The following is a 24,704-nucleotide window of genomic DNA, read 5'->3' as shown; positions in this document are numbered from 1 at the left end:
CCTGAACTGTCCAGTCTTTTGGCAAAATGGGAGTGGGATGAGGTGGCAGGGGGAGGGAGGAGGTGATGGAACCTCGGGGCTGAGCCATCACCTTCGCTTAATGAAACATTTTCAACACTCCTCTCCCCGCTTTCTACCCCTACCCCGCCCACCCCACACACTTAAATTTCTAATAAAACAGAAACGTATTACTAGTAGAAATGCTTATTAGAATATTCATGTAATCATCAATCGTATTTATTGAGCGCTTACTGTGTGCAGAGCACTGTACTAAGCGCTTGGGAAGTACAAATTGGCAACATAGTAATAGTGTAATAGTTTGGGTGTGCATGTAAATAAATAAAATGAGAGCCATCAATCAAAGACGGGCCGTCGAGGTTTCATTGAGCTTGGGCTGGTGAGGGGGGCAAAGGAAAAAGTGGGCGGCAGGGTCCCTGCTGGGCAGTCCCTTTCACCCCCACAGCTAGTGTGTATGAGCCCAGTTGGCCCTAGTTGGCAACCATCTACAGGGCAAGGAAGGGACTCAGACTCGAACATCTCTGGTTTTGGAGGTACTCCTATCCCCTTCCCTTTTTCACATTTGCTCATGATCCATCGCTTGTCTAAACCCAAGAGAAATAGCATGACCTAGTGGAAAGAGCTTAGGCCTGGGAGTCAGAGGACCTGGGTTCTAATCCTGGCTCTTCCAGTGGCCTGCTGAGTGACTCTGGGCAAGTCACTTCTCTGTGCCTCAGTTTCCTCAACTGTAATATAGGGATTCAATACCTGTTCTCCCTCATACCTAGACTGTGAGCCCCATGTGAGACAGACTGTGTCCAACCTGATAAACATGAATCATCCCCAGTGCTTAGAACAGTCCTTGAGAGTAAGCACTTAACAAACCAAGTAATAATAATAACAACAATAATAATAATAATAACCTGTCCCTTGGGACGCTTGATCTTGTGGTTACTTCACCGCTCAATAACAACCATAACAGGCATTTCCAGTCAATCAGTCAGTGGTATTTATTGAGCACCTTCTGTGTGCAGACCACTGTACTAAGAGCTTGAAGAGTACAACGTGGTTGTATTGTACAACATTCCCTGCCCACAACGAGCTTACTGGGCCAAAGTGACACGTGACTTTTGGGCTTGGAGAGGTGGCATTGCTGGAGAGGTTAAGCAGCAAATTAGCCCCCAACTTACATAGCCCCATAGCTGTATAACTAAGTTGAAGAAAAGATCATTTTGCTACTTCATAATGTGCAATTAAGATCATCAATCAAGCTAGACTGTTGCTGCTGATTTGGCAAAACCAAACCCAGGGGTTAGGGTGTCACTATCCCCAACTCGCTTAAAATGCAGGAATGAAAACCCAAGTGTTATTTGAGAATTGGTCAATTATATTCCTAAGATATTAAGTTGATTTAGTTGTCCAGTTGTTTTATATTTCTCCCTCTTAGTAATCAAATCATATTTAATAGGAACAGTTCCAAGATGCTAGTCATGAAATCTTTGATTTCTGAAGCAGCAGTCAAACCAGCAACTCATTTATATAAAAAAACCCTTAGAGAATAGCCGTCTATAAAGATTGTCAGGTTTAGAGCAACTTGAGTAAATATTTTGACACCCTAGTGTTTTCTTTCTCTGATGCTAGTCACTGAAAGATAACTCCTTCCTAGCAGGTGTCTGTTTTTTTACAGTGAGCATTTGGACACTTTATAGATTTTTATACAATGGTCTGAAAATACTTTCCCTGAACACTTGGCAATATTGTTTTTTAAATCCTTTTCAATTCAACACCCTCAGGGAGCTATTGTTTTGGGAGTTAGGTTGCAGAACTTAAGAACACAAACACTATTATTGTATAAGATTGGTTGTCAATCCAGCCCAGTATTCTCTCTGGGACAATGGCAGCATTAGAAGAATAGAAAATTCCATCTTCATGAAGAAAGCTTAACTTTCTACCTGGGAAATTCTTGCCTAAAATGTTATGTTTGGATAAATAATCACTGGTATGTAACATTTTTTAGGAATTTACAATGTACAAAACACTGTATTAACTGCTGGGAAGCATACATGTCCATTAATTCACATGGGAGGTCTCTATGGGTTGTGAACCATAATCTAAGTGGGGGAGGAAGACTGAGCCCCCTTTCCCAGACTGAGCCCCCTTTATTCCTCTCCCCCTCTCCATCCCTCCCACCCTACCTCCTTCCCCTCCCCACAGCACCTGTATATATGTTTGTACAGATTTATTACTCTATTTATTTTACTTGTACATATTTACTATTCTATTTATTTTGTCAGTGATGTGCATCTAGCGTTACTTCTATTGATTCTGATGACTTGACACCTGACCACATGTTTTGTTTTGTTATCTGTCTCCCCCTTCTAGACTGTGAGCCCGTTGTTGGGTAGGGACCGTCTCTGTATGTTGCCAACCTGTACTTCCCAAGCACTTACTACAGTGCTCTGCACACAGTAAGCGCTCAATAAATACGATTGAATGAATGAAGAAGTCAACAATTAAAATGAGTCAGAACAGGGGAAAAACAGATAAAATACAACAAAGAAATATAAAAGCAAAAGTGAAATTATCTTTTACAGTTGTCATTTCATTTCATTTTAAATGATAACTTTAAGTGGATTTTGTCATGCTGCATTTTGAGATTAGTAATCAGTCATGAAGTCAGTGCAGATTTTTCAAGTGAGCAGGTCACTGGGGGTCAGTGCATCCCTGCAGACCCCTTAACTTGCAGTGGAGGGTGGTGGCTCCTGATTAAAAGTTAGACAAACAGTGGGTAACATAAATTAAGGGCCAGTTCCCACCCACCAAGAGATAGCAGGATCAACCAGTGGACGACAGTGCCTAATAACAATAATAATTATAACTGTGGTATTTTAAAACTTCCCATGTTCCAAGCACTGTACTAAGTGCTGGGATAGATGCACATGATTAGGTCGGACACAGTCCCTGTCCCTCAAGGGGCTCACAGTCTGAGTGAGAGGGAAAGCAAGTATTGAATCCCCATTTAACAGATGAGGAAACTGAGGTGCAGAGAAGTGACTTGCTTGAAGTTACCTAGCAGGCAAGTAGCAGAGCTGGGATTAGAACCCAGATCATATAACCTCAGGCCTGGGCTCTTTTCAGTAGGCCATGCCTCTTGACAAACTGTTTCTGAATGTGCTGTGGTTTCAGTCAGCAACACACACACACACACACACACACACACACCCCAATTATAATAATAAAAATAATAATTGATAATAACTGTGGTATTCATGAAGTGCTTACTATGTGCCAGGCATTCTGTTAAGTGCTGGAGTGGATACAATCAGATCAAGTTGGACACAGCCCCTGTTCCACATGGGGTTCACAGTCTTTAAACCCCATTTCACAGATGAGCTAACTGAGTTAAAGGGAATAAAAGTGACATGCCCAATGTCACACAGAAGACAAATGGTGGAACCAGCATTCCCAGGCCCGTGATCCATCCCCTGTTCACCCTTACCACCTCTCCCCTGTCTACCCCAGAGCGGCTGAGTAAAGTGGACTAAGGACATTGCTGACTGCTGAGTGCTTGACGTGACGTATAATCACAGGCTCAGAGCCTGTTAGGCTCTGCCATAAGGAAAGACGTAGATGTTTCTGAAACTTCATCAGGACAGAAACTGAGCCTCTTTCTCCAGGAGGCTCTCCAGAATAATATGCTATGCAGAAATCTTGTGTGACCACTGTCTGATTGCTGTTTACAAAATAAGGTACTAGCTTGGGTAAAGCTAAAATGGGACCCAGAAGCGTTTTTTCTGCTAGTTTGTTTTGAGGTTTTTGTTTTGGGGGTGAGATTTAGTCACAGATTTTATTTGCTTCAGAGGAAATAAGAAATGGGAGAACTGGTCCCTGAGACTTTCAAACCTGAACTTGACATTAATGATTTAAGGACAGTCCTCCTTTAGCAGTATATTAGAGGACTGGATGGAATGGCTAATTGAGGCTTTTCAGTGCTAAATTGAAAACTGGGTTGGTGACTTTTAAAGAAATGAAATGTTAAAAAAGGGGCTAATTGCCAGAATCCTAATTAGAGAGGATTGTTCAGGAATAATGTTGAGAAAAGGAATTATTCTCTGAGGGGCAAAGTAGGAGGCTGGTGGTGGAAGCTTTTTATCCCCAGTGTATGCTTTAAGTAGAAATGTCTTAAAATTATTTTCCTAAAATCACCATTTTCCTTCCAAAAACCGATCCCATGCCAAAGGCATTAAATCATGGATTCTGGTTGTTCAGAGTGATTGTTGGAAACACCTAATTCCAAAGCTTTCTTATCCTCTCACGTCAAAAAGACCCCTTCCCAGCCCTCTGTCACAACTGAGCTACTAGTTGCAAGTAAAAAATTAACCCAAGGATTCATTTTGATTTTGCTGCTCAGGGCTTCTGTATCCTTGTGTAGAGTTTAGGAGAGAAAAAACAGAATGGCATGAAAGATCATTTATCTTACGTTATATTATCTACATTTATCTTATATTATCTTCAGTTTTCCCCCTCTTCCCTCCTATTCTTTCTTCAATAAAAAAGGTAACCTTTATAGAAGTATGTATTTGAGATTTCAGCTGAATTAAAGGACTAAAAGCAAATTGGTTTTTAATGATATATAAAATGTATTAGGCTATAATTCTTGGGATTTGGGTTTCTTGTAAAGTGAGCAGGTTGCAATTATCGTAATAACCCCAGAGTCAAATTTTGGATGGAAAGAAAGGATTTGTCAGAGAATTGTATGTTAAGAAAAGTTATCCAAGGTACACATGACACTGTCTATTTAATGGATATTTTGAGTTGTTTACAGTTCAGGGCACAGTTTTCTTTATTTTGGAATAAATACCTGGTGATACCGAGGCCTGGAAAGGATTTTGCAAAACATAAAGCATTGCAATATGCTTTGCACCACATTTGCTGATGCCCCTTTCAGAGGACATTACTGATGGTAATAGCGTTGGCTGCTTGGAACCTCTGCATTGTCAAGTTCTCCCCAAGGATGAACTCTCTGAGCCTATTGCATCTTCATTTATTGAGCTGTCTGATAGGGAAGGTGCATGTGTAATGATGGAGAAAATATTACTACATAGAAACAAAACAGTTTTGGAAGGATGCAATGGTAATTGTTTTGTTTTAATTCCTCAAGGACTAATAAAACCAAAAGGTAAGTCTGAATTTTCTCAAATGACCTTTGGAAAGAAAATCCATTTTTCATCATCCGTCTCCTCATTACCAAACAGTTATTGATTGCCTGCTGGTTACAGTTGATGTTAGGGTATCGATCGTATACCGTCATTATTTTTCCATTTGCATTCTGTCTAATTTTGATTGTCCCAGGGGGCAGAGACCATATAGTTCTATGCGGTTCTGAGCATGTTGTACTCACTCATTAAATTGTGGTATGGATTTACTTGGAGAACAATTTATAACTTAGGATCTATGAACTTGGTACTGGTAATGTCCAGAATTGTTGTGAGCAGTATAAAGCTGAATTTTTTTTTAAATGGATATATATATATATATATATATCCATATATATATATATCCATATATATATATCCATATATATGTATATATTATAAGACAGAAGGTGAAGTTGTTTTCAATATTTTGGAGGTTAAGAGTAAGTAAACAAGGCTTTATACATTTCGAAGTGAAGCAGCGTGGCCTAATGGAAAGAACATGAGTCTGGGAATCTGAGAACCTGGGTTTTAATCCTGGTCTGCCAATTCCTTGCTGGATGACCTTGGGCCTTAGTTACCTCATCTGTAAAATGGGAATTAAATCATTCTTCCTCCAACCTAAATGGTGAGCCTCACATGGGACGAGGACCATGTCCAACCTAATAAGCCTTTATCTACCCCAGCACTTAGAGTAATGCTCGACACATAGTAAGAACTTAACAAATGTCATAAAAATAAGTTACATGTCAGAATTGGTCCAGTGTGTAGCACGGCCTAAAACAGCTAAGTTAAATAGCTAACCTCATCAGGGGGGTAAAGACAATGAGGGAGGGTATAGACCATTCATTTAGAATAGTGCTCAGTGCTTAGAGCAGTGCTTGGCACATAGTAAGCGCTTAACAAATACTATCATTATTATTATAGGAAGCCATTCTACATCTTCCATTCACTCATTCAATCGTATTTATTGAGTGCTCACTGTGTGCAGTGCACTGTAGTAAGTGCTTGGGAAGTACAAGTTGGCAACATATAGAGACGGTCCCTACCCAACAGTGGGCTCACAGTCTAGAAGGGGGAGACAGAGAACAAAACAAAACATATTAACAAAATAAATAAAGTAGAATAAATTTGTACATCTGCACCTGGAATACCATGCAGTTCTGGTTGCTGCATTTTAGAAAGGAGAGAGTAGAACAAAGATAAAAATGATCAAGGGGTGGAGCCATTTCTGTTATTTAGAATAGGCTGCAAAGTTTAGGGTTTGCCAGTCTGGAAAGATGGAAGCTGAGAGGGAGAATATTGCTAATGGTAATAATAATTATGGTGTTTGTCATGTGCCAAGCACTGTTCTAAGCATTGGTGTAGACGTAAGTCAGATTTGAACACAATCCCTTTCCCACACGGGACTCACAGTCTAAGTAGGAGGGAGAACAGAATTGATATTTAAAATAACACAGAATCTATGAACAGAGTTAATTGAGAATAACTATTCACCAAATTCCACAACATCTGTACCGAGGCGATTTGTCGAAGTTTGAAGAGCAAACAAGAAGAAATACGTTTTTACACAGTGGATAAGAATGTGGAATCCATTCAAGAAGTGTTTGGGGAAATTCACGGTTGGCAGCTCTCTAATGAGTTTTAGAGGAAAGCCTAGGGATGTTAGGATGCTCAGAAAGGGTTGAATAGATTCATGGCCATAGAGGGGCAGTCGGAGTGAAGAATTAGTGGAGGGTTGTTGATCCATCCCTAACCATGAGGTTGGAAGTCGAGGAGGCAGGTTACCACATTGTTAATCCAGGCACCCTTCATCATTGCCAGAGCTCAGTTATTGAGAAGCAGCATGGCATAGTGGGTAGATCGCAGGGCTGGGAGTCAGAAGGTCATGGGTTCTAATCCTGGCTCTGCCACTTGTGTGCTGTTTAACCTCGAGCAAGTCACTTCATTTCTCTATGCCTCAGTTACTTCATCTGTAAAATGGTGATTGAGACTGTGAGCCCCACGTGAGACAGGGGCTATGTTCAGACTGATTTGCTTGTATCCACCCCTACACTTCGTAGACCTTTCATAAAAGACACTTAATAGTTTAGGGTTTATATTTATTTCCAAATACCAACACTCATAAAACTCCCGAAGAGTTCTAATCTCTTTTTCAAGCTTTGCAAAGGGACTTGGCACAGAATGTTTCATTATGTAAAGTACAAGAGTTACTGAGAGTTAAGTTCAAAAAAATGTATTTGCCGTTTCATGAAAAGTGACAGCTCCAGCTTTCATTTAGACTTGATTTGATAATTATCTTTCTCTTCAACTATTTTCCCGCTTTTGTCTAAAGGGGTTATTTATTAGAATAATAACTCAAGAAAGGTTATGATGCCTTCCCAGTTAGGCAGTAGACACTATACCCCTCTTTGAAATGCAGCAGGCATGTGAATCTGTCATCAAGTTAAACCAAAATTTCGGTCTGGCTCAGTTGCTTTTGACTTATTTTGGATTGATCGCAGGTCCAAATCTACCAATGGCAACTGTTGACATCAAGAATCCAGAAATCACAACCAATAGATTTTATAATCCACAAGTCAACAACATTTCCCACACCAAAGAAAAGAAGAAAGGAAAAGCTAAAAAGAAGAGATTGACCAAGGCAGACATCGGAACACCCAGCAATTTCCAGTAAGGGTATTTCTTCAGTAATCTCAAGTATTTCTCGCTTTGTACTGCTCTGAGTAAAAATTGATTTAGACTTTACTGTTGGTTGGAAAGTCAGGAGTTCTGTGTGAAAGGATTCTCTGATGTCTAACTCACTTGTCTTGTTACTATGGGAATATTACATCATCAGAGCTCCACAAAGCCTCTCTCTCTATCTACCTGTCTGTTCATTCAATCATATTGATTGAGCAATAGGAGAAGCAGTGTGGCTCAGTGGAAAGAGCACGGGCTTTGGAGTCAGAGGTCATGGGTTCAAATACCGGCTCTGCCAATTATCCTCTGTGTGACTTTGGGCAAGTCACTTAATTTCTCTGGGCCTCAGTTCCCTCATCTGTAAAGTGGGGATTAAGACTGTGAGCCCCCTTTGGGATAACCTGATCACCTTTCAACCTCCCCAGTGCTTAGAGCAGTGCTTTGCACATAGTAAGCACTTAATAAATGCCATTGTTATTATTATTATTGAGCACTTTGTGCAAAGCACTGTACTAAGCACTGTCTACTTATTTGTCTCTTCTGTAAGCCAACAGGTAAAATGATTACCCTCCATCTTCAACCTCTTTGATCGTATGATGACTAGATTGTAAGCTCCTTGAGGGCAGGGATTATGTCTGCCAACCCTATTGTATTGTACTCTTCCAAATGTACATAGTGAGCACTCAATAGATACCATTGATTGAGCAAAGGCATCTCCAACTTCACGTTCTGATTCCACAAACACTAAAGAGCTCTGTGTCTTTCCGTTTTGCCCCTCCTCTGTCATCCTCTCTTTGTCTCTCTAGCTTCTGACTTTACATCAGGGTGAATGATAATTTAGTAAACCTTCCACCTTCAGCATGCACCCACAGCAGATTTCTTCCTTCTCATTACTCCAGTTTGTAGTGGGTCTGAATCTGGCCAACCAGTTGACAAGTTGTACCAATCGATCTGATTTTTCTAGTGGTTTTTCTTCTTTCTTGTTTCAAATTAAGCAGAATTTAGGCCAAATTTACAAATAAAATTCAAGATTCCTTGTAGGACTTTTAAATGCTTTGTGAAGCATTTTTTTTTCTTTTTCCCAACTTCTAGACACATTGGACATGTTGGCTGGGACCCCAACACAGGTTTTGATGTAAGTAGCTTTTCGAGATGTGCAAGCTGTTCTTTTAGACTGGTGTGGGAGTGTTTTGCTCCATATTTAGCTTTTTTTAATTATGAGTTCCAGGATTTATTTACATGAGCTAGAATTGTGTTCTCCTTAGGGGACAAATTCAGAAAAGGTTGACAGGCCGTTCTTGATTTGAAACAGCACTACTCATTTTTTGGAGCTTCACTGGTGATCCTTTTGCCAACTGTGCCCCTTTTCTTCAAGGAAGCGCCCATTGCAACCTCTTATTTGATTCCATTGGCTTTCTAAAAGTCTGGATTTTTATTTTAAGGTAAGAGAAAATTAGAAGCCATGTGGCCTAGTGGAAAGACTGGACTTGGGAGTCAAAGGACCTGACTTCTAATCACAGCTAATAATAATAATAATAATAATAATAATAATAATAATAATAATGTCTTCTGTGTGACCTTTGGCAAGTCACTTAACTTTTCTGTATTTATTACCTTATCTGTAATTGGGGATTAAATCCTACTCCTGCCAGTTTAGACTGTGAGCCCCATGTGGAACAGGGACTGTGTCCAACCTGATAAATTTGTATCTACCCCAGCGTAGAGCTTGACACACAGTAAGAGCTTAACAAACACCATAAAAAATCAGACCATGTGAGCTACTGATTTAATGAAGTGGAAAATGATGTTGCCCAGAAGAAGTCTAGCAATCTCTTCATTACTCTGCAGTTAATTTTTCCAAGCCCTGTGCTTACCTTCCTTCCCTTACCTGTCTTTGGCCATTTAAAACCTATTGGTATTTTACTAGAGGTGCTTGGTTTCCAAGGAAAAGAAGCAGAACCAGCCCCTTTTCTCCTTGTTTAACAGCTCTTGTAAAGAGGCTTGCACAGGGAAGACATTTGAAATTGTTGGTGAAAACAAGGTTTCTGGAATATCCCTGGATTTCATGTAGCCAATGCTATCCCTGTTCCCATTCCATTGGTAAATAACAGTTAGCTGAGTGCACCCTTTAGGAAAGCGAATGACAGGTTGTGAAGGGAAAGTGAATTTCCTGAAATAAATTGGGCCTTAGAACTTTTCATTGGCTTGGGAAGAACAAAGAGTGTATTGGGAAATAGCCAGTAAAGAAAGCAGATGGGTAGCTTGGGGTAAGATGGTGGAAAACCTTGAAGCCAATTGTGAAGAGTTTTTGTTTGATTTGAAGAGAGACAGGAAGGCAGTGGAGGGGTTTGAGGAGAGGAGAGATCTGGGCCAAGGAATGAAAAAGGATGGATAGACCATGGATTTCAGTTTACAAATACAATTGACTATCTAATTTGCCTGTAAGCTCCTTGTGGGCATTTATTGTGTCTACAACTCTGTTGTATTGTACTTTCCCAAGTACTTAGTACAGTGTTCTGCACATAGTAAACTCAATAAATACCACTGATTGAATAATTGATCTAAGTAAAATGAGGAATGTAGATAAGCATTCTAATAGAAACACTTAATTTCATCCTGCTAGTAATTTTTTAATGAACCCTTATATCTCTTGTAGTTGAATAATTTGGACCCAGAATTGAAGAATCTTTTTGATATGTGTGGAATCTCAGAGGCGCAACTGAAAGACAAAGAAACATCAAAAGTCATCTATGACTTCATTGAAAAAACAGGAGGGGTAGAAGCTGTTAAAAATGAGCTGCGCAGGCAAGGTAAGTTGTTTATCCTGAATTAGAAATTGTTCTGTTTCATTTTGTGCTTGGGAGGAAGAGGGAGCTTTGAGAGTTCTCTCTAATTTAGAAGTGTCAGCTTTTGAATTTCTGTAAAAGCCATGGATTAATAATTATAATTAACAAGTAATGATTGTGGTACCTGTCAAACATTGCTAAGCTCAAGGGTATATACAAGTTAAGCAGACCAGGCACATGGGTCTCATAGTCTAAGATGGAGGGAAAACAGGTGTCATATCCTCATTTTCACAGAGTTTCCCAAGTTCACACAGTAGGCAAGCGGCAGAGCCAGAATTAGAACTCAGGTTCCCCAATTCCCAGGATCGTGTTCTTTCTGCTAGGCCTCCTACAGGGTTTTTCTTAACCTTGCAGGAAACAAATAAATACGTGGAAAGAGCATGTGTCTGGAAGTCAGGAAACTTGGGTTCTTGTCCTGGCTCCTCCATTTGGCTGCCATGTGACTGTGGAAATCACTTACTTTCTCTGTACTATAGTTTCCTCAATTGTAAAGTGAAGATAAAAATGCCAGTTCTTTGTCTTAAACAGTTCTTGCCTCGTAGTAAGCACCTTATAAACAGCATTGTTATTATAGTAGAGTAGCTGAGGGTGTTCCACGAACTTGCTTTTAAGTCTTGTTTCATTTTGCAGGAACCTTGCTCACATCCTCCATCCTTGATGAAACTCCCTTCCCCTTCACATTTGGCAAACCGCTGATCTGTCCATTTTCAGAGCCCTTCTAAAATCACATCTCCTTCAGAAGGCCTCCCCTGATCAGTCTGTCATCTCCACACCCCATTTCCCCCTTACTGCCACTTAAACTCTTGCGTGTCACCTATGCACTTGAGTCTTCCCCTCCCACACTTCCCCAAAGCATGTGGGTACTCACCCGATCCTTTTGCTTATCTAGCATTTAATGTATATATTTTTAAATTCTGCTGCTTCCCTCCCCCATTACTTCATTTCAGTTTCTGCCTCCCCCACTAGATTGTAAGGTCCCTGAGGGCCAGGATCATGTCAGTCAGTCAATCGTATTTATTTAGCACTTACTGTGTGCAGAGCACTGTACTAAGCACTTGGGAGAGTACAATATAACAGACACATTCCCTGCCCGAATGAGCTTACCGTCCAGAGGGGGAGCAGACATTAATATAAGCAGATAAATTGCAGATATGTATGTAAGTGCTTTGGGGCTGGGAGTGATGAATAAAGGGAGCAAGTCAGGGTGACGAAGAAGAGAGTTGAAGAAAAGGAAAAGAGGGCTTAATCAGGGAAGGCCTCTTGCAGAAGATGTGACTTCAATAAGACTTTGAAAGCGGGGAGAGTAATTGTTGGATTTGAATAGAGAGGGCATTCCAGGCCAGAGGTAAGATGTGGGCAAGAGGTCAGCATCGAGATAGATGAGAATGAGGTAAAGTGAGAAAGTTAGCATCAGGGAGTGAAGTGTGAAGGCTGGGTTGTAGTAGGGGAGCAGTGAGGTGAGTTAGGAGGGGACAAGATGATTGTATGCTTTAGAGCTAATGGTAAGGAATTTTCTGTTTGTGGAGATAGGTGGGCAGCCACTGGAGGTTTTTGAAGAGTGGGAAAATATGGCCTGAACATTTTCGTAGAAAAGCTCATTATGTTTGTTCTCCAGGTCCACCATGTTGGAGTGGTATGTATGTGGGATGATATTTGACTCCTGTTTCTCTCAAACATGCATGTTGTTATTGCGTGTGTCCTTTCATAAAAAAATTGCCCCCAGTCCACTGTTTTCAGGCCCAGATTTCCGAGATGAGCAATGGAACCAGGTTTAGTTAAGTTAATAAATGATTATGAAATCTCTGAAGGAAAAATTAACAAATTACTTATCCCAATCTTAATTTTTTTAACCATTTAGTAGTCTGAGCAAGAAATTTAAATTTTATGCATAGCAGCGCACTAATTCTGACCAGTTGTAACCATTGTAAATATAGAATTCTTCACATGTAGAGGCTCACAGTGCTGTGTGTGAGGACACCAGGTGCTCCTGCTGTGGTGTATCATAGGGTCATGGATTTTGTGTGTTTTTTCCATCATGTTTGCCTGCATCTTGGTTTTGAGTGCTGCTTGAAGGGTGATTTCCCCATTTATTTTGAGAACCCATTTCAAAGAAAAATTCATATCGGCATGAACGTACATCTTTTTATTTTAAGATTTTCTGAGTTTATTGTGGTTTTTTTTAGTCACAGTCAGGCTTGATATTCTAATTACCCTTGGTTTTCTCTTTTTCCGTGAACGTTCTCATTGATAAACCTTTTTTTGGTTCCGTTTGGGGCTATTTTTATTTTTGTATCTTTCATTTTACTAAGCTAAATTGGTAAATTTTTTCTTTGCTTGCTTGTTATTTTCTAGCTCTTTCCTTATTTGCCTTTTGATTCATTTCTTTTTAAAAAATCTGAGGTCTACTTTTGTTTTTCTTTTCTGGCACACAGTGACTTTTTTTCTTTTAGTTGTACAGCATTGACAGTCCGTAAGGTAGTCAGCCATTCTTTTGGTGGTATGTAATTTTTGTTTAGCAGATTTCTACTTTTGCATGCAAACATATATGACTTTTTCTTTCAACTGCCCATCTTATGGCCTTGCTCTTTCACATTGTAATTCTAAGGCCTGGCATGAGCTTTGTTTATTTCCCTCCCATCCCCCTTTTTTTTCTGTGTTCTTTTTCCTTCTATCTTCTAGTCTTCGTGTAAACATCAGACATACTGGTGACAAATTTCCAAGTTTACTGAATGATTAAGGCATGTAATGCATACAACGTAAACATAGGCCCTACTTTTCATCATTTTCAAGACTGTATGGGTTATAAAGACAATAATGAATCAAATTCATTCAGCTTGGCATATTTAGAAAAAAAAGCGAGGATTGCCCAGCTTTCATGAAAATCTCGTAGCTTCTGAAAAACACAAAGATGTTGAGAATCATCTGATGGGCACCAGGGTGCTTAAAGTGAAATGCAGCTATACAGGCAGACTAGATATGTCCCGTGTGTTCAATATAACATTAAATTAATGCCAGTGAACATTTAACTTGAAAGTGCAGTGGAGATCTAGTACTCATTTAGTCTAGGACCGCAGAGGGGAAAAGAGAAAGGAAATGCGCCCTATGGGTTATTAAAGCTTCATCTTACATTATCTAAGCCTATTCCTATTATTTTTATTATGGGAATTGGCACCCAGCAGGTGGAACAAATGTGAACCTGTATTCTCTGGGGTAAACTCCAGGGAAATAATGAAAGTAAAACCTCAGGCAGTGGATGAGGTAGAACTGCACCAAAAGCCCAAAAAGGTTATCTGAGGTGCTTGAGTCCCACTACTTGAATGTGTGGTGTTTTTGAATGAGAGAAGGTTGGGCATTTTTACGTAGGAGATTGGAGGGTCTGAGAGATAACTGTGTCACATTAACCCTCTGCTGAAGTCCAAAGAGAGGATCAGGCGGGGCCCCCATTAAGCTGGGTACCAGCAATGAATTACAAGGAGCTCAGTAACATCAAGTTTACTTCATGGGGTAAGAGAGGGAAAAAATAGACCAGCCCCCAACTAGGGATAGGTATTTTGTTAAAATGGCAAGACAGGATCACGAGCAGTGAAGTCCTTCAACAAAGTCAGTCTCCCACATTGAAGCTGTACGTGCCAACTGTACATATGTATATGTCATATACATGTAGAGCACATATGTTCCTATCTGTAATTTGCATATTTATGTATATAGGTGTCTGTCTCCGCCTCAAGACTTTGAGCTCGTTGTGGTGAGGGAATGTGTGTTTTGTTGTACTGTACTCTCCCAAGTGCTTAGTACAATCCTTTGCACACAGTAAGCACTCAATAAATGCGATTGAATGAGTGAACGAACGAACTGCACTGGAGATGAGGCAGCAGTAGCACACTCAAACAGATACTGCATGGTGAGCTGAAATTGGGAAAGGGAAAGCAGGCACAGAGGAAACATTTTAAGGATTCAGTCAAACAAAGCATCAAACAATGCTGTACCTTAGCTGAAAACTAGAAGACAAATGTTACAGATAGAACAGTAGGGAGCCCTGCAATCAATGAAGGACTTGCTCCTTTGGAACAGAAGTGCTTACGGGTCATCAGAGTAGGAAACAAAAGTGAGAATAGCATCAGGCACTGCAAACAGCCCAAATACCACACAGCAAATTTGGTGTGGCAGCACTCACAGTGGCCCCTATTGCATGCACAGTGTTTGAGCCAAATGTGTAGTGAAAATGCACATGATGAGAAAACCACCTTTATATGTGTCTTATTGGACTCGGGGAAGGTGGACAGAGAGATGACTGCTGCTAACGTGTATTCCTTGAGGACTAGCATTATCCTGTGCGTAGTTTGGCATGCCTTTGCATTAGCCTCCCTCTCCTCATAAGAACTGAGGGTAGCCTGTAGAATTTAATTTCATATTCCAAGCATCTCATTGCAGATTATGGGCTCAATTCTTCCCTCATCTAAAATTATTTCCCTTTCTAAATCAAATTTTGCGGAGTCAGAGGGAGCTGGGTTCTAATCCTGCTACCCCCCAATTGTCTGCCATGCCACCTTGGGCAAGTAAATTCACTTCTCTGTGCCTGTTACTGCATCTCTAAAGTGGGGATTAAGACTTTGAGCCCCACGTGGGACAGGGACTATACCCAAACTGATTAGTTGTTATCTAGCCCAGACCTTAGTACAGGGCCAGGTACATAGCACAAGCTTAGGAAATATTTTTTTTTTAAAAGGAACACAAGATGGTATAAAACTAAGACAAAACTGAACAAGAAATTATGGATTTAAAATACCGCGAGTTTAGCAGGGTAGTCTATATAGGCACACAACTAAATCCGTACGCATCACTATGAACTGACCTTTTGATTCTGCTTCTAAGTTGAATCCAGTAAGAAACCAAGCACAGTTGATTGTCTTTTTTTTTTTTTTAAGGTTGGGGCGACATACGGTTTAAAGACGTAGGATAGATTTTTAAATCTGCTGCTGTGCGTTTACGTCTCTTGGCTTGAATGCTTTGTTCATACCTGCCGAAACCTGGGAAAACTTTCCTTCCTCTCTACCTACAAGTAATAACTCTAGATTTCCATCATTACTACCATCCAGTTTCCCTATTTTTTTTTTCTATTTTGAAGAAGGAGGAAATGGTCCTGGAGCTGGACCTTTAGTGGGAGCAGTAGGACTAGTCTGTGAAGAAGAGAAGCCTCCTTTCTGCCTCTGATTCGGGTCGACTGTTCCCCTGCACGTTGGTTGCGATCTGGTTTTTGATGTCCATCTGGGTACAGACATGCTCTCTCTTTCTGTTTTCATTTCAGCACCGCCACCGCCTCCACCCTCAAGGGGAGGACCCCCGCCTCCACCTCCCCCGCCCCATAGCTCAGGTCCTCCCCTGCCCCCTGCTAGGGGTCGGGGGGCTCCCCCTCCCCCTCCTCCTTCAAGAGCTCCCACAGCAGCCCCTCCCCCGCCACCCCCCTCCAGGCCTGGGGCCGCAGTTCCACCACCTCCTCCTAACAGGATGTACCCTCCACCCCCTCCCGCCCACCCCGCCTCAGCACCCTCAGGCCCCCCGCCCCCGCCACCACCCCTGTCGGCGGTGGGCTCGGCTGCTCCGCCCCCGCCGCCACCCCCGCCACCCCCTCCAGGGCCACCTCCTCCCCCTGGCCTTCCATCCGATGGGGACCATCAACTCCCAGCACCAGTGGGGAACAAGGCCGCTCTTCTAGATCAAATTAGAGAGGGTGCCCAGTTGAAGAAAGTGGAACACAATAGCCGACCAGTATCCTGCTCGGGGAGAGATGCGCTGTTAGACCAGATTCGGCAGGGTATTCAGCTGAAGTCTGTAAGTATTTCCGCTTTCTTCGTCTCATTGCCAGTGATAACGGAGCATCGAAGGAGTTTGCCAGTGTGATAGGAACTTGCCTTGGTTTTTGAATTCTTCCCGGCCGCAGGAGAAGCTGGCACTATGAATACATTCATTCATGCATTCATTCATCCGTATTTGTTGAGTGCTTACCGTGTGCAGAGAACTGTACTAAGCACTTGGGAGAGTACAGTATAACAATAAACGGACACATTCCCTGCCCACAATGAGCTTACAGGCTAGACGGGGAGACAAATGAAATCAGGGCTCAGATAAGCTACTTGGTCCTGGGTGGTGGCATGGCCTAGTGGAAAGAGCATGAGGCTTGGAGCCAGAGGACCTTGGGCAAGTCACTTCTTGGTGCCTCGTTTCTTCATCTGTAAAATAGGGATTCAATACTTGTTTTTCCTCCTACTTAGACTATGAGCCCCTCATGGGACAGGGATTGTGTCCACTCTAATCCCATCTGCTCCAACATGCAGAACAGTGCATGGCATATAGGAAGCACTCAATACCACTATTATTATTATTATTACTATTATGTAGAATGGACTTAAAAATGAACAGTCTCACCCCCAAAAAAGACTGTAATAGAGTATTTGTTAAGCACTTACTATGTACTAAGTGCTGGGCTACACACAGGATAATTAAGGTAGATACAGTCTTTGTCCTAGGTGAGGTTCACGGTCTAAGTAGGAGGGAGAGAAGGTCTTGAATCCCCATTTCACCGCTGAGGGAACTAGGGCACAGAGAAATTAAACAACTTACCCAAGATCAAAATGATTATGATTAAGAAACAAGAAGAAACTGTTCATATCAGAATTCCTGGACCAGATTTTCAGATGACCTACTAAATTATGCCAACAAGATTTTACCATTTGTAAATAAGTCGGGTATGTTGCCCTAAGGTCACCAGTCAAACAAAATCCAAGACCAATCTCTCACTTTTCCCAGTCACAGCAGTGCTTTTCCAGGACCACAGCCTCCCTCTCCTCCTCTCCCCCCACCCCCCTGCCCTTTTCCTCCTCCTCCTCTCTACCCTTCTCCCTCCTCTTCTCTCTGCCCTTTCACCCCCTCCTTCTTCTCCTCCTCCTTCTCCTCCTTTTCCTCCTCCTCCTTCTCCTCTTCTCTGCTCTTCTCCCTCCTTTTCTCTGCCCTTCCCACTCCTCCTCTCTGCCCTTCTCTTTGCCTCTTTGGAAAGTGGATATTGGATAAAGGATATTATTGTCTCGCTGAGTATAAAGGTTTAAAAGTGCAGTAGGCACGCTGGAGCCTTTGATAAAAGATGAAATAGCAGTTGGTACATTTATTATTTATAGATTCATTTAAGTATATGTTTTGCAGAAGATCAAAGCACTTTCCTAATAGCTACACTTGCCCAAGAGTTAGATATTAGCTATGCTTTGAAAGGTGGTCAGATGGAAATCTGACTTTTTGTCGATGAAATTGTTATGCGTTTGCAGTGACTTGTCAGCAAAACACTATTTTTTTTTAATGAGTAGACTTTGATAGCTTCTCTTAAGAAGGTTAAATGCACTGTGGGTTTTTAAGTAGGAAGTGGTCTTAGTATCATCTCTGGATTGATAAATAGTTGGTCCCTGATAGCATTTATGCAATTACCTGCCAATAGCCACAGCTTTGGATACTGGAGAGGAATAAAAGCAGTTTGACTGCAAAGCCAGGTATTATTATCGAATTAGGGGATAGGGGACTTGCCAAAATGCAGCCATCTGTTTGTGAGCAATACGAGGAGTTTATAAAAGGTTGTTAATGCACCAGAATAGAGGCAGTTGCATTTGAGGGAAAAGAATGAGAGGGAGATGGTGTTGAATATGAGAGGTAGCGGTACCATGGTTCTTTTCCTCGCTGCCACTCCTCTTTTCAAAGTCTCCATTTTGAAATGAATCAAGGATGGATCCTGGGGCCCTAAAGGCTCTTTGTTCCATGAACACCACTGCATTTTGTTGTCTTTCCGTTCCCAAGGTATCTGATGGCCAAGAGTCTGCACCACCCACCCCAGCACCCACCTCAGGAATTGTGGGGGCATTAATGGAAGTGATGCAGAAAAGGAGCAAAGCCATTCATTCTTCAGGTATGTTTGCTGGAAACTTTCTTGTTGAGGGGAGTTTGTCCCCTGTAACTGCTTTTCCACACAGGACTTGTTTGTAAGTCCTCCAACCTTACCGGTGAGTACTCAAGAGTCCTTTCAAATCCCCAGATTCAGATATTTGGAAGTGAGGACTGCAGAGGAGTTGAGGAGTTAGACTTGTGGAGGTTGGGGGGTGGTGCTCTGAAGGGTTGTGAGGGAGTGGTTGGAGGGACAGTTGGGACCCTCCCTTTAGAAAAAGGAACAATCAGAAGCTTCTTGGGGCTTGGAGATGGCACTTGGAGATCAACCTGCTTCACCAAGCCCCAGTCCCCCTTCCTTCTTGATTGTCAGTGTCTGTCAATAGTACTGACTGAGCACTTTCTGTGTACAGAGCATTGCAGTAAGTGCTTGGGAGAGTACAGCATGACAGAGTTGGTAAACACGTTCCCTGCCCACAATGACCTTAAAGTCTAGAGGGGGAGGCAGACATTAATATAAATAAATAAATCTTGGGTATGTGCGTAAGTGCTGTGGGGCTGAGGGTGGGGTGAATAAAGAGTGAAAATCCAAGTGCAAAGGCAACAGAGTGGGAGAAGAGGAAATGAGGGCTTAGTTGGAGAAGGCCTCTTGGAGAAGATGCACTTTTAATAAGTCTTTGAAGGTGGGCAGAGTGATTATCCATTGGATAAAAAGAGGGAAGGAGTTCCAGGATGTGGGTGAGGGATCGGCCACAAAGTAGGCGAGATCGAGGTACAGTGAGTAGGTTGGCTTTAGAGGGTTGAAGGGTGTGAGCTGGGTTGTGATGGGAAATCAGGGAGGAAGGAGGCAAGGTGATTTAAAGCCAATGGTAAGGAGTTTGTCTGAGGATGTCAGTGGGCAACCAGCGGAGGTTCTTGAGGAGTGGGGAAGTCATGGGCTGAGTGGTTTTGTAGAAAAGTGACCAGGCAGCAGAGTGAAATATGGACTGGAGTGAGGAGAGTCAGGAGGCAGGGAGGTCAGCAAGGAGGCTGATGCAGTAATCAACTAATAGGATAAGTGCTTGGATTAACATGGTAGCAGTTTGGATGGAGAGGAAAGTGTGGATTTTAGCAATGCGAAGACTGAACCGAGAGGATTTGATGACAAATTGAATATGTGAGTTGTATGAGAGAGATGAGTCAAGAATAAGGCCAAGGTGCACTGTGAGCTTTTGAGACAGGGAGGGATGGTAGTGCTGTGTACAGCGATGGGAAAGTCGGGGAATACCGGGTTTGGGTGGAAAATGAGGAGTTCTGTTTTGGACAGTGCTAATTTTGAAGTGTTGCTAGGACATCCAAGTAGAGATGTCCTGAAGTCAGGAGGAAATACGAGACCATCAGAGAAGTGAGAAAGATCACGTCTGGAGACGTAGATTTAATAATTGATGTCATGGGAACAAATGAGTTCTCCGAGGGAGTGGGTGTATTTGGAGAATAGAGGAGGGATAGAGAAGGGAGGGACTGGAGAGGAGCAGGGGAAATTTTAAGGAGATTTTAGCGGGTATGTCTCCATCTTCAAGAAACTCACAATATAAGACACACGGAAAAAGCCCAACTGCCCCAAACCACCCAAGTACAACTAGCAAGGCACTCTGGATACAGTTCAGAGGGTTAATGTCCTCTCTAAAGCCCACTGGCTGCCTATCAGTCTGAATGTATTGAAAGCCCATGTATGTGTGTTTCTCCCTGGGCACAATCACCTCCTCTCCTGGAAGGCTCAGGGGCAGAGGGGCAGTTCTCAGGACTCGCTTCAACCCTTTACCTCTCCCACCCCCTTTAGTGAATGGGTCTTCCCATATTGGATCAAAATGAAAACCATTTAGCCCTTTAGTGTAGTTTCAGCCTCTGGTGGTAAATACCACCACCCAGGGTAATTCTCTTTCCTTGTTAAGGACTTTCAGTTCTCCTTCTATAACATGAGGACTGAGTTTCTGAAGAGCCTCATGTTCATAGAAGCTTGTGTTAGGGTACTGTCTCCTCGATTGCCACTGCATGCATGCACAAATCCATTTCTTCCAGAACTGCCTTGCACCGTGGCCAGGCAGGGTGGAGGGAAATTCTCAATGTGGTTCCATCTAAAACACATAAGGAAAATACACGGTACAGAAGAACTGACTGTATTTTAAACCCTGATTACCTTATTCAGATAAAATTTAAACTAAAAGCAGAAGTGGAAATATTTTGTGATTGGGCTTAGTTTTAGCAAAGTTTAACACACTCACAGATTGTTGTACATTTACGCGAATTGTTCAATGTGTTTTAGGGAGGCAGGTCCTTCAAGACCCATTTCCTTCTGGAGGGTCAGATCCATTATTAAGTGAGAGCCCTGGACCAGAATGTGTTTTCTTTAACACAGAAATAGGTTATTAAAGGGGCAGAGGTGGGTGCAGGTCAGCACAACATCAGTCAGAGTCCCACTGATTCATTTTGCCCTGGCCTTTGTTAGATAATGTCAGTTAGGGTTAGCCACCACTGCAGTGGGTGTTGAGAACAGGAATCGAGCCTAACAACAAGGCAGGCTGGACCTAACACTGAAGAGATATTTTTCCCTCTCTTGCAGAGGAACTACCAGACACATTCCTCCCTGTGAATTTTTGTCAGGAAATAATGCCACTTTCTTTTGAGTCTTAGCAAAAAAATCCTTAAACAAACTCACAAAGCCTTGGAAGAATTGTATTTCCCGTCCCCATCCCTGCAGTGACACCATATTCCAGCAGATGGAAGCCCAGCAGTTTCCACACCCATGGCCTGTCAGACGGCCCTGGCCACATGGAGAAGAAATGGGTGCCCAGGAAATTACTTTTCCCTTCCTTAGCATTTTTTTTCCCTGCTCACAAGTCAATTATATTTATTTATTGAGAACTTACTGTACAGAGCACTGTACTAAGCACTTGGGAGATAGCAATACAACAGAATTAATATAGATGTTCCTTGGTTTCAAGGTGCCCATTTTGTTTTTGTAACCAACAAACTACTTCAGCTTTTTAGCGGTCGGAGTGAAGCTGCCGCAGAAGAAAACTCTGTGTTTGCTGATGAAAACAGAAATCACCCAGCAAGGAAATTTTTGTGCCATCTCGTTTGTACTCCAGAAGTGAATATTCACTTGCTTGTTTTCTTGTTCTAGATGAGGATGAGGATGAAGATGATGAAGAAGATTTTGAAGATGATGACGAATGGGAAGATTGATCGATATATATTATATATATATATTTTTTCAGGTGAAATACTAAACACTACTTTCCGTCTTTGAATTCTGTAAAATGATCATGTAAATGTTCTACCAATTTGCTGTATATTTTTGTTGCCTTTGCTTTTTTTATTAATCTGTGCAATACCTCATTTAATCTGTAAAGGTTTGTCATAATCTTCTACAAAGCTACTCCCAGATGATTGTGTGCAAGTTTACATCAGGAGGCTCAATTTACTTGTGAATAGGTGTCATTCCATCACTGAGGGAGTTGAAATGTATTGCGTGAGACTGACAAAAACCTTAATGTAATTTAGTTATAATGCAAGAAGGAGAAACACTATTTTCATACCCTACTTTTTCTGTATCTAAATTTTCGTATTAAAACCTAGTTATAGCACGACATCCTTTTTTTAAGCGATGCAGACCTTAGTTTATTGTAGCCCCTCCATTTTGAACCCAACGCTTCACAAATGTCGAGGCGGAGACATTGCACGGTCCTCGAGACACCCCGACACTGATGCGGTTTCTCAAATTTGAGCAACAGGCTTTGCGTAAAATCGCCACAAACCTCAACCCGCCATCTGCACACCCCTTCTTCTGCTTGAGCAACGATCCTCTGGTTCCCCACTTAGCAGGGATATCAGAAAGCTCAAACCTTGTGACCCATCGGATTGGCTTCTGCAGGGCAGGGTGGTATCCTAACAAGGGGGAAGGCACCGTTCTGATGCAAAGGATGTGAATCCTTTCATCGTTATCTCCTGAAAGAGAGATGGGGCTGAACCAGCAGAATTTAGGTGGCTGTTGTGGTGATAACCCAGTTTTGAGGGGTTTTCCCCGTTTTGGATCTTCTGTGCATCCCTGAATTGAAGGGTCGTTCTTGATACCCGCTTCAGTGAGGCGGTGATCGATTCACTTTTCAAATGAGGGCAGTGGTGTATTAGGAAAAGGAAAATGGTCATGTCATGTTTTGGTCTTTTATAGACCGAAGGCATACCCAACACGGATGACGATCCTAGGGAGAAAACCGTCGCATCTGATAATGTCGGCTGTCTTTCTGCACACGGTTTGAGGTGAACACTACCGCTTCTGTGCTCTGCCCGACGAAAATGAAGGGTTGATTCTTTGAGGTCAACGGCTCTCGTTTCAAACTTCGTAGAACACATAAATGGCAAGGTGTTTCTTTACACGATCTGAACGTTCATATTATGTGTGTGGAGTAGGGTGGTAAAATTTGGGGTGCCTGCCTTTATAAAACAAACTCATCTGCTCTAAGGTGAGTGTTTAATATCTACAGCACTAATTCCTGGGCCACAGTGAATTTGAGGTAGAGAATGATCTGATTTAAAGACAAACAACATTTTTCACATTGTCATTTGCAGAATGCAGTTAATCCACAAAGTAGCTTAAGTATTTCATGACTATAGTCACATTATCAAACGTAACTTTAAGCTATCCAAAATCAGACTGACCAAAACCTCGTATTGGTGTGTAACCTTGTCAGGCTGGACCTGCAAGGTAAGGGGTTTGAGTTTCTAACCCAGTTATCTCATAATCTTTAGTGATCATGCATCTAGTTATCAGAAATAAGGAAAAAAAAAGGTTTTGTTGCTGAAAGCAGTAAGTGGTACCATTAAAAAAGTTAAGTTATTCAGAGAATGTTAACTTTGCAAGAGTAATTTAAACACCTGGAGTCTGTTCCAGACTTATTTTTTTTTTTGGTTTCTTGCAATAACTCTCACAGTGCCCTCTGCTGTTAGAAACCTTTTCCGCTTGCTTTGATTTTTATTGTGGCCTGCACTCAGTGAGTCCAGTGGCAACGAGGCTGGCAACTGCTAAACCAGTGAGATTAGGCGTAGGTGCTCATGGAAAATAGCACGGGGGAGTTGCCGGGGGAGACCTGAGTTATTTCATCACAGAGCAGATTTTTGTTTTCTTGTTTTAATACCATAAAAGCTCACTCTAAGCAGGGAACGTTATCTGCCAACTCCACCGTACCCTCCCAAGTGCTTAGTACAGTGCCCTGCACGCGGTAAGCACTCAATAAATCCCATTAATGATTTTGATGATGATGAACAGTTCCAGAGTGGGGGCAGGGCCCAGAAATCTCTCCAATGATGCATTCCTGATTAGGATCTTTAAATTTTAGCCCTTTGTGTGGTAGTTCAAGACTTCTGTGACTCACATCACTGCATAATTAATCATCAACCCCCAGCCCTGTTCTGGAGAGGGGATCCCAGTTCCATAAGTGGGAAAGTATTGAAAACCATATGAGCGCTCTGGTTTGAGTTTGGGTCTCTCTCCCCCACCTCTCAGAGAAGGTGTTAAGCTTTATTTTCTCTACCAAAACGAAGAACAGCCATTCCATGTTGCACAGAGCCTGAGTTCATATGGTTAAAAAAAAATAGGAGTTCAGTCGTTCAGTTCAGGCATGAAGACTGTAGTCGTGGTGGTTGGCTTCAATGGCATCATGTCTGCATGCTTCAGAGTGCCACCATTTGCACTGTGGGCAGAAGATAGTGTTTCACGGCATTGATCCGCTGTCCCTGCGTGTTGTCTGAAAGCCTTGCTATATACTCTAGTTAAACGACTGTCCAAATAGCCTTCGCATCTAACAAACCAGCATGAGGCTTCTGTATCCAAACGCTGTGTGATAGACAATATCAGCTAGCCACTTATTGTACGTATGAGATTCATAGAAGACGTTCAATCATCCAAGTTTCCATTTATCAAACTGAAATTTTGTTTAGTATGTGAATTTTTTTTTGAAGTGTACAGTGAATAGGATATTGCACTGGTGGCAATTCATCATGGAGCATAATAAAATTAATTTGACCCAAA

General features: G+C 41.9%; 1 protein-coding gene across 1 annotated transcript in view; it reads left to right on the top strand.

The window, feature by feature from the left end:
* Positions 1-24,704, top strand: part of WASL (WASP like actin nucleation promoting factor) — a 69,554-nt gene extending 44,850 nt beyond the window's left edge. The window contains exons 6-11 of the mRNA XM_038752102.1: positions 7,697-7,865; positions 8,967-9,009; positions 10,531-10,684; positions 16,026-16,549; positions 18,554-18,662; positions 21,801-24,704. Coding sequence (XP_038608030.1) covers positions 7,697-7,865; positions 8,967-9,009; positions 10,531-10,684; positions 16,026-16,549; positions 18,554-18,662; positions 21,801-21,862 — 1,061 coding nt within the window. The 3' untranslated portion in view covers positions 21,863-24,704. The remainder of the gene's footprint in view (positions 1-7,696; positions 7,866-8,966; positions 9,010-10,530; positions 10,685-16,025; positions 16,550-18,553; positions 18,663-21,800) is intronic.

This window comes from Tachyglossus aculeatus, chromosome 10, assembly GCF_015852505.1.
Source record: "Tachyglossus aculeatus isolate mTacAcu1 chromosome 10, mTacAcu1.pri, whole genome shotgun sequence".
Lineage (NCBI taxonomy): Eukaryota > Metazoa > Chordata > Mammalia > Monotremata > Tachyglossidae > Tachyglossus > Tachyglossus aculeatus.
This window is presented reverse-complemented; position numbering and strand designations above follow the sequence as displayed.